Source organism: Botryllus schlosseri, chromosome 3 (genome assembly GCF_051294905.1).
Source record: "Botryllus schlosseri isolate E-star chromosome 3, Bs_hap1, whole genome shotgun sequence".
Taxonomy (NCBI): Eukaryota; Metazoa; Chordata; class Ascidiacea; order Stolidobranchia; family Styelidae; genus Botryllus; species Botryllus schlosseri.
The window spans coordinates 28,722,948-28,733,769 of record NC_137238.1 but is presented as its reverse complement, the minus strand read 5'-3'; the positions used below and the strand labels follow the sequence as shown (position 1 = coordinate 28,733,769).

General features: G+C 41.8%; 1 protein-coding gene across 3 annotated transcripts; it reads left to right on the top strand.

Moving 5' to 3' along the window:
• The first annotated feature begins 583 nt into the window (after positions 1-583).
• LOC145436314 (gamma-crystallin S-2-like) lies at positions 584-7,647 on the top strand. Of its 3 annotated transcripts, XM_080313670.1 has the most exons (9): positions 584-710; positions 994-1,109; positions 1,184-1,310; positions 3,900-4,015; positions 4,090-4,216; positions 6,390-6,505; positions 6,580-6,703; positions 7,224-7,339; positions 7,410-7,647. In XM_080313670.1, exons 1-9 carry the CDS (start codon positions 693-695, stop codon positions 7,591-7,593), a joined length of 1,044 nt encoding a protein of 347 aa, XP_080169796.1. In that variant the 5' UTR covers positions 584-692; the 3' UTR covers positions 7,594-7,647. The 3 variants fall into 3 exon arrangements, with proteins under 3 accessions (XP_080169796.1, XP_080169798.1, XP_080169797.1); XM_080313672.1 differs by lacking the exon at positions 1,184-1,310 and having other exon boundaries at positions 994-1,063; positions 3,970-4,015; XM_080313671.1 differs by lacking the exons at positions 1,184-1,310; positions 3,900-4,015 and having other exon boundaries at positions 585-710.
• Positions 7,648-10,822: the final 3,175 nt, after the last annotated feature.

The window sequence follows — 10,822 nt, the reverse complement described above, 5'->3', positions numbered from 1 at the left end:
GTTCGTCGTTGTTCGCATAGATTAAATTATTACTCATTTGCGAGATATAGTATTTACCGTAAATGTGATCAGATTTTCAACCGTAAAAGTTGCTCTAGACCTGTGGATGCTAACTGGTGTTCCTTGCACAATGATAGGCCTGCTATAGTTTGTGACTCATGTAGTATGGTAAAATCGCATCCAGTGGTCTAGAAAAATGTGAGGAGAGTTTTGCTCCTGATCTCAACTTACAGTCGCAACTTGTGAGCAAGGGTTTTCAAGCAGGTGCATGAAAAAGAACCATCCCAGCGAAATGATGTTTGAAAGTCTTAAAGACATAGTTTGTCGTGGTATATAATTCAATTTAGTGTATCTTATGCAGCATTATATTGACATGATACGCTATGCACGCAGATAATTAGAAAACTCCTGCTATCAACCATAACATAATACAGGGTTTTGCAATTGTCGCGACAATGTCGCTGGTATGGGAAAAATATTTTCATAGTCAAGTTGTCTGGGTTAATATCATGACATGTAATCGTGATATTTATGCCCCAGCGGCATCGTGTCGGTCGCGAAATTCACGACGTGTGCTTCGTGAATGACATGTTGTTTTGACAGCGCACCATTTAGATGCTATTGAAGTGTTTTTGTTCTGTACCTCAACAGATCTTTCTCGATTACGAAAAGCTAACAATATCTCCTCGGTTATGTCGTCTGAAGGGAAGGTATGTACGAAGTAAATAAACCCGTGAGTCTGCATGGTCTCAGATTTAATTACTAGCAAGAGACTACAACACCGACGTTCCGGCACGCTGTCTCGCTGATAAATAATACGCAACGATTTGTGTGAGTTTATGGGGCGACAATGCATCAGTCAAAACGTAGCCCCAAAATATTGGTGACGTAGGTCATTGCTACAAATTCATTCTATTCGCTGGAATTTTCATTCCAGTTAAGCCGATCAAAGCTCATCGCATTGAGCCTTTAAACAAGCAATTTCGTTTGCAGATCGTTTTATACCAACATAATGACTTTGGTGGAAAATCCCTCGAGCTATCGACAGCTACGCCACACGTAGGTGCCTTTAACGACATCGCTTCATCAATTGTAGTAAAAGGCGGCACGTGAGTAATGTGCATCGTGTACGGAATAATAGAGATGACCGATACGTAATAACACAATACATCATGATATTAAGATGGCGGGTGTATGACGATGTTGACTTCAAAGGCAACTGCTATACCTTGACACCGGGACGATATCGGAATCCGTCATCTTGGGGAGGAAAAAACGACCATATATCATCGGCTCAACCTGCTCCTTGTGTGAGTGACGAAATATGAAGACTGTTCTCAAGAACGTAGGCAAAAGTTGCTGTTAAAGTGACCATACTTGGCTACGCTTCCCTTGCTTGCCGACCACTATTATAGATGAATACATAGGCTATCTGTACGTGGAAAAACGAGTTTGCGTCCCCGCACCGCACTATGCTTTTCATTGTCTATACCAGGGCCGGCCAACCAGTGGCCCGCGGGCAACATGTGACCCGCAAGAAGGTTTAGAGTGGCTCGCGAGATAGTTTTAGAAATAAGTAATATTACAAAAAATCGATTGCACAGATCGTGAACTTGCATGGCCTGGCCAACCAAAAATTTGACTAAAATATTCGTTCCGACGCATTGGAAGATCCATGAGCCAGTCTAATTTTGGTAGATCTTCTTACATTACAGTAAAGCAGAATATTTTGAGGTAGATTTATCTGAAGTAAAAAAAATTCACGCTTCATGCAATATGGTGTCGCTCGATTAATTGCTTTTAATATTGATACCCGCTCCAGAAAATTAAAGAACGCCTAATGTACCATATTAGGCCTAATTATGATTGCGATTACGAGAAAAAGTGTCTTCCAGCATACGACCTTGCGTTTGCGCTTGCAGAAAGGCCGTCGACGATGAAACATAGGCGTTATATGATTGACGCATGTTGGCCGAATCTTTCGATATCGATATGTCGAGGCACCGAATAGTCCAGTTCTTTCAAACTGAGCCCAGAAATATACAGCAGACCAGCAACACACTCAAGTAACAATAAAACCGACGTATAAAGTTTGAAAAATTTTTGTGCTTGGCGTGGCTAGTGGTCCACGCGATGGTTCGTCAATGAAATGCGGCCCTTTGGCCAAAAAGGTTGGCCACCCCTGGTCTATACCATCAATATTGCTAAACTGCATTCAATTGCGTCATATAGTAGTTCCCGGAGGAATAATTTTCTCTTACTCGGCGTGAAGGTAGATACCTTGGTCCTTGATCCCTTGGTGAAGCGACCGGCTTCTTGATCGGTAGGTCGTGGGTTCGGTCCCCGGCTGGGTCAGACCAAAGACCTGATTAGTAACACTGGTATCCATGAATTCCCTGCTTGCATGCATGCTTTACTGTGATGGCATGGAGGGGTGGTGCATGACTTAGAAAGCCGTAAAGGCTATATCTGAACTTCCTTGTCCAGCGGCATATGCACACCATGCACTCATGGTATGCATATTTACAGATCATGTGTATGTGTATCATGAGTCGGGTATATACCGCAGAAACATCAAGGACAAAAATATACTACGTCATTTCCTTTTATTTCCTTTCCCTCCACGCTTCACCTCAAGTTTGATTTCGACTGTCAATACTCCTACAACTTCCTTGTTCCGCAGTTACCTTTGGGCCAGGTTACCATATTTTCAGCTTCGAAAAAGAGGACAGTTTCTGCATGTTCCAACAGATATATTAGCGAACTGAAAAACGTGTTGTTAAAATTTTTACGGGAATTGTTATTGGGTTGACTAAAAAAATGTCATTTTTCTGACTCGAGTCCCGAATATCCCGCTTCCTGCGTCAATTCTTTGGAGTTGACCTTTCTTCAATGACCTCGTCGTCACTCTGTCGAAATCCGGATTTCCCGTTATTTTTGGAATCCGCGAATAAAAGTGGCGGGCAAATTTTTTGTATTTAGCGCAATGACTATAGAGGCATTTTCCTGTTGGTACATCGTGTAGCAGTGACGCCGGGCTAAGGCTGCATTTAGCTTAAAGCGAATGTATATCCCACATTCACTTTAACTCTCACTTTAAACGTGCTATTGAAAAATTTCTACATGATTCAATAAATGGTAGACTGTGTCCAGTTGTCCAATAGCGACATAGTTTCATCAACGAACATTGAACCTATGGCGCAAAATACCTCAGTCGCCAAGAAGAAACCCCATCGATACGTAGGCCTACCATACATACAGAGTACAAAACATAGTCGTTTCCTAGATATTTCTATGCGGTTGGACATTTTGTTATACATATATCATCTTGAAAACTAAAACCCCTCATAATTTCTAACCTTTGGCCAGTTAGTAGAGGCTGTGATCCAAAACGTGTTTGAAACCCTTTTGAATTGTTATCATAAGTGATATTATGATCTGCGTGAATGCCGGTCATCTTTCAAGCATAGTGAAATGGGTGTGGAGATTGGATATTGCAAAAGCGGTCGGTTTTGTATCGGGTGAATTCGCACTCAAAAATGGTTAATTTGAGTCTACACACAAAACGGATAAAGGGATGGTGTGAACCTCTGAAAGGTTTAGATTCGTGTGAACGCGACCGTTTTGGAAAGGTTCTGTGCGAACGCCAACGTGAACCTCATGACGTCACGTGACCTCATCTTGCTAATTCCAACCCTACATTTCAGTGATGTGATAGCCTATAATAATGTACACGATACCTAGCGACGACTCGGGCCACATAATGCCACAATGCTGAAGTACATATTGACGTTTTAAACGTCGCCAAATGTATCAACTGGAGCAAACAAATGTTATAATAGTCCCATAAAATCTTCCGTCGCTTTGCCAAAAATTTCGACAAGCAATTTCTTTTGCAGATCGTTTTATACGAACATATTGACTTCGGTGGACAATCCCGGGAGCTTTCGGCAGCTTCGCCACATGTAGGTGCCTTTAACGACATCACTTCATCAATCGTAGTAAAATGCGGCACGTGAGTAATGTGCATCGTATACGGTATAATAGAGACGACCAATATGTACTAACACAATCCTTCCTGATATTAAGATGGCTGGTGTATAAAGATGCTGGATTCGAAGGCAACTGCTACACCTTGACTCCGGGACGATATCCAAATCCGTCATCTTGGGGAGGAAAAAACGACCATATATCATCGGTGCAACCTGCTCTTTGTGTGAGTGACGAAATATGATGACTGTTCTCTAGGACACAGGCAAAAGTTGCTGTTGAAGTGACCATACTTGGCGACGCTTCCCTTGCTTGCCGACCACAGCTGTAGATGAATACATAGGCTATCTGTACGTGGAAAAAGGAGTTTGCGGCCCACACCGCACTTTGCTTTTCATTATCTACACCAGCAATATTGCTAAACTGCATTCAATTGGGTCCTATAGCTGTTCCCGGAGGAATAATTTCCTCTTACTCGCGAGGTAGGTAGGCCCATCCACGCTTCACCACGCGTTTGATTTCGACTGTCAATACTCCTACAATTTCCTGGTTCCACAGTTACCTTTGGGCCAGGACATCATATTTTGAGGTCCGAGAAATTGGGCATTTTTTGTAAGGTCCAGCGGATTTATTAGTGGACTAAAAACGTGTAGTTGAAATTTTTACAAGAAACGTTATTGGGTTAACTAAAAAAGGTCAATTTTGGGCTCTTCTTCAATATACGCCCGGGATCGAAACAGTGTTTCACGTCACACCAGCAAGAGTTTCCCATGAATACGATTCAATTTTGTAAACGTCAAAATAAATTGTTTTTTTGCCTTTGGAGAGACGGATATTAGGGTTGGATGTGGGTTAGGGTTTCCCGAGATTACGGTTGGGGGAGGGGGATATTAGGGTTAGGGGAGAGGGGGATATTAGGGTTGGGGGAGGGGGATGTTAGGGTTGGATGTGGGTTGGGGTCAACGTTGGGGTTAGAGTATCCCAAGATTAGGGTTGGGGGATATTATGGTCTGGAGACGGTGGGATATTAGGGTTGGATATCGTGTCCCTCACCCCAAACCTAATCTTGGGATACCCCAACCCACCTCCAACTCTAATATCCCCCTCCCCTAACCCTAATATCCCCCTCTCCCCTAACCCTAATATCCCCCCTTCCCCAACCCTAATATCCCCCTTCCCCAGTCCTGATATCTGTATCTTCAATTGCAAAAATATTTTTTGACGTTTATAAACTTTGATCTTGTTCATGGGAAACATTTGCGAGTGTCATGTGAAACACTGCTTTGATCCGGGCGTATATCGAAGAAGCGCCCAATTTTTGACTCAAGCACCGAATAACCCGCTTCCCAGGTCAATTCTTTGGTGTTGATCTTTTCTCAATGACCTTCTCGCCACTGTGTCGAAATCTTTGGAATCCGTGAATAAAAGTGAGAGGTCAATTTTTTGGATTTAGCTCACTGACTAGGCATTTTCCTATAGTCACATCATGTAGCAGTGACTCCGGACTAAGGCTGCATTTGGCTCAAAGTGAATATATCTACCACATCCACTTTCACTAAGACTTTTAACTTGCTATTAAAAAATTTCTGCATGATTCAATAAATAGTAGACGGTGTCTCGTTGTCCAATAGCGACATAGTTTCATCAACGAACATTGAACCTATGGTGCAAAATACCCCAGTTGCCCAGAAGAAACCCCCATCGATACGTACCATACATAGGCCTACACAGTACAAAACATTCAGTCTTTTCCTAGATATTTCTATGCCGTTGGACATTTTGTTATACATGTATAATCTTGAAAACTAAAACAACTCATGATTTCTAACCTTTATCCTGTTTGGAGGCTGTGATCCAAACTTGTTAGAAACCCTTTTGAATTGTTCTCATACGTGGTAGGCTACTGTGATCTACGTGAATGAATGCCGGTCAACGTTCAAGCATAGTGAATCGGCTATTGAGATTAGATATTGCAAAAGTGGTCGGTTTTGTATTGGGTGAATTCGCACTCCAAAATGGTTAGTTCTAGTCTAGAGACAAAATCGCCTAAACTAAATATTACGGATGGCGTGAACATATCACAGGTTCAGGTTCGTGTGAACGCGAACCTTTTTGAAAGGTTCTGTGCGAACGCGAACGTGAACCTCATGATGTCACCTGACGCCGTGTTGCTAATTCCAACCGTACATTTCAGTGAAGTTATAGCCTATAATAACGTGCAGGATACCTAGCGACGACTCGCTACACATAATGTCACAATGCTTAAGTACATATTAACGTTTTAAACATCTCCAAATGTATCAACTGGATCAATCAAACGATGTAATAATCCAATAAAATCAATATCTCCCGCCGCTTTGCCAACAATTTCGACAAGTAACAAGCAATTTATTTTGCAGATCGTTTTATACGAACATGTTTACTTCGGTGGGAAATCCCAGGAGCTATCGACAGCTACGCCACACTTAGGTGCCTTTAACGACATCACTTCATCAATTGTGGTAAAATGCGGCACGTGAGTAGTGTGCGTCGTGTAGGGTATAATAGAGATGACCAATATGTTCTAACACAATCCTTCCCGATATTAAGATGGCTGGTGTATAAAGATGCTGAATTCGAAGGAAACTGCTACACCTTGACTCCGGGACGATATCCAAATCCGTCATCTTGGGGAGGAAAAAACGACCATATATCATCGGTTAAACCTGCTCGTGTGAGTGACGAAATATGGTGACTACATGTTCTCTAAAATACAGGCAAAGGATGCCAGCTGAACCAAAAATTGTCAGTTTCTTTTTGCTATTAAATTGAAACGTTACTGTAGTAGGTTTGGTGAGCTAAAGCAACCTCAGGGGCAGTTAAGACGGCCATACTTGGACACGCGACCCGTGCTAGGCGACCACTGCTGTAGATGGAAACATGAGCTATTTGTATGCAGAAAAAGGAGTTTGCGGCCCCGCGCTGCGCTTTGCTTTTCATTTCTTATACCGTATAAATTGCTAAACCGCTTTCAATTGGAAGATTATACAACATCGACACGCTGTATCGCTGATAAATATTAACCCGCGATTGGTATGTGTGTGCGGTGACAATGCATCAGTCAAAACGTATCCCGAAAACATCGGCGACGCAGATCATTGCTTCAACTTCATTTTATTCGCTGGAATTTTCATCCTAGTTAGCAGATGATCGCTCGTCGCATTGAGCCTTTAAACAAGCAATGTTTTTTGCAGATCGTTTTATACCAACATTATGACTTTGGTGGAAAATCCCTCGAGCTATCGACAGCTACGCCACACGTAGGTGCCTTTAACGACATGACTTCATCAATTGTAGTAGAAGGCGGCACGTGAGTAATGTGAATCGTGTACGGTATAATAGAGATGACCAATATGTGCTGACACAATCCTTCCTGATAGATGGCGGGTGTATGACGATGCTGAGTTCGAAGGCAACTGCTATACCTTCACTCCGGGACGATATCCGAATCCGTCATCTTGGGGAGGAAAAAACGACCGTATATCATCTGTTCAACCTGCTCCTGATCGTGAGCTGACCACCGGCTGTGTTGTGGAATTTATTATAATCACCGCAAATCTGTAACCGTACGAATATAGAGCACATAGTAATTCGTATACACAAATGCCACTGTCTCGAGTTCAATGTGAAATTCTAGAAGGTTTCTAGCAGAATTCACGCGACGCCAGATTCGAGTACCAGATCGAATATATGTGACGGAGCCTCTCTTCCTGGCTATATAGATGATCAAGGCGCTGGAATTTGACGCAAGAAATTCAATAACCATATGTCTAACCGTGGTCTATACGATAACTTATCGTATGCCCCGATTTAATCCCACTATATTTTGTGCATATTTTGTGGCAAAAGACACGAATAATTAGTAAATATAGTTCTGTTCTGTTCAATTAACAATTTTATCAGATCCATGCGTCACAATATTGCCATGTACAAAAGAGACATGTACACTGTAGCCTACACCAGGTGTGTCAAACCAAACGTGGGTCGCGGGCCGTTTTCGAAAGTTTTGATTGCTCGCTGGCCAGACCATTCCAGCAGTTGATAAATGTATGCAACTATAGCCAATCATCCAGTCCGCGGGACAATTCTGAATAGATTGAAAAATTCCTGTATTATCCAGCACATTTCCAACACATGTTGAGATTCTTAGTATGAAATACTTCCATTAAATAGTCCCCCAAGAGAGCACTCGTCGAGAATGTTTACAGGCCACATTATAACCCCCCGACTGCTGTGTTGGCTTCCAGTCCCCATTATGAGCGGGCAGTGGTGACTTTTGGGGTGGGCGATGTGGGCGACGTACCCCTGGTCGATTCGCCCTCTTTGGCTAACAATCAAATCTCTGCATTTGTTAGAAAAGCCCCATATCCGATATCATCAAGTCTCCGCATGCTGTAGAGCAGTGGTTCTCAACCTGGGGGTGCGGGAGGCTCTCGGGTGGGGCGCGAGAAATTAACAAAGTCAGTATTAATTCTGACTAAACATGTGTTTCACAACCCTTCTGAGAAGACGATTGTTGAAGATGAAACTTATTTCGTATTTAAGAAAGCTCGCCAAATTCGAACTCCAGCAGTAGCGCTCAACGGAGTACAGGCTGATTTCAACTTCATTTGAGCAAACTTTTGATATTCATTGAAGATTTAGAGCAATTCCCACGTGTAGGCTAAGTCATTCATTACTTCAAAGCGTTGGCAGTAGCCTAAATCTCGGTGCGGTGGATAGCTTGTGCTAATTGCTGGCGTAGCGCACTGCCTTAGATGCAATATAGGTTGCCCGGTTTCGCCTTCAATTAGGCTACCCTAAATCAACACAATTTAATTCAATTCCAAAACTGATCAAATTTTGCATGGCAGTACAGAACGACGCCGTGCCCTCTGTAATCACTACCAGCATTAGGATTAGTCTCAATGCAACCTACCTTCAAATAAATTGATGTCCTGTTCAATGTTTTTTTTGTTGCTATTATCAAACAAGTTTGGGGAAATTTGTCAGATATGTTAAAGACTCAACAACTGGAAGGCATATTCAAACTTGGCGTAAGACATATCATATGTATAATTATTCTTAAAATTTTCTTCGCGCTCCGCGCAATTCAACATAGATTTCCACTGTAACAGCATGCAACAAAGTGACTAATAACTAGGGCAAGTTTTTGCAACTTTTGCAACTTTTTTTACAGCTTCCGGCAGCTTCCTAAATACTCGTAAGATATGTAGAATGATGTTTAAAGCTGTTTGAAGGAATCTTATAGTGCAACTTTTTGCAACTTTTGTCCATTTTTATCATGCAACTTTTTCGATTTTTCATGAAAGTATTTTCGATTTTGGTGAAATACACGGCCAAATTCGACTGAAACACCGTAAATCAGCACCGAAGTAACGCTTTTACGGGTATTTCGGGAGCTGAGCCGGAAAATTGACCTTTTTTTTCAGTCAACCGAGCAAAATACAACTTCTGCAACATTTTCACTTTTGTCAAAAATATATGCAACTTTCCACGGACTTAACTGCAACAAAAACTTGCCCTACTAATAACAATTGGCCCACCCGCAGATGCAATATCATTCATAACTTGCCCTAAGTTTTGAAAGCAGTCCGTCCATGAGCCTACTGGTACTGGTGAATCTGATCACATGGGCTGAGAAAGGATAAATATTTCAAAGTAATATGTGAAACTTACTGCTACTATTAATTACGGAATTCATTCGTGGATTTGAAAACTTTTCGCGGTCGGCGCTAAAATATCCAATCCCAGTAACTATTCATAACATTGACACTCGCGATTTCGGTGCGTACAATAGGCCGTTATGAAAAGTAGAATAGTCCGGAGTTCACCGGGAATGGATATGGACTTGACAAATTAACATAGCTATTTTGCGTCCAGTTAGTTCGTTACGGCTATGTCCTGGAATGAGGCCTCGGCCTACTGAAATACGGCCGTGTTTAGGAAAAAGGTTGCCTACCTCTGTATTAGATGATGTGCTCATTTTGACATGACGAAAAGTGGAGGGGGTTAGGGGGGCATAATTATTTTGACCATCGCCAAGGGGGCGCAAGAGGTGCAAGAGGTCTCACACTCAAATGTGTTCGCGGGCCAATTTCCTAGTTTTTGATGACACCGCGGGCCGCAGCATCAATAATAGCGATATTCAATGTATAATTTCCAAGTAGGCCTTATTTGCCGGGACCTTGCAGACAGGCATTCCACAAACATCGTGGCAATGTAATTTACTATCGTACTATTCACGATTGACATGGAAAAAATCACATATTGTCAAATATTTGAATAAAATTGTTTTTGTGCCGGGCATAATTTGTTTAATTAATGAGTTATAGACATCATGCGAGAGGAACAGAGGATGCATCATGACATCGTAAAACTGTAGGGTTATAATATTGCAGCTGGTGGACCTCTGACGTGCCATAATGCTAGGTAGAGTATTTAGACATATACTAAAGATAGATCTGATATCCGAGTATTTGAGCGGTGTAGCCTAATCCTGGTTTTGATATGCCCGTGATAAGTATAGGCTATTATTACTGTCATTGCCAAAGTCAAATTAAATCAGCGTTAGATTTTTCCTTCGATTATTATTGGAACATAACAATAAAAACTTAAATATAATCATTATTGCGCCATAGTAATAGCATTGTGCTTCCCCTAAGATTTCTCGTAGTCACTGTCCATTTTCAACACAATTTCTGATGGTAACTATATTAAAATCAGAAAGCCTATTCACAAAAAATAGCGCGTAGCGCGAAGACTATTTTCAAGTTGAATAAATTGGCCATGA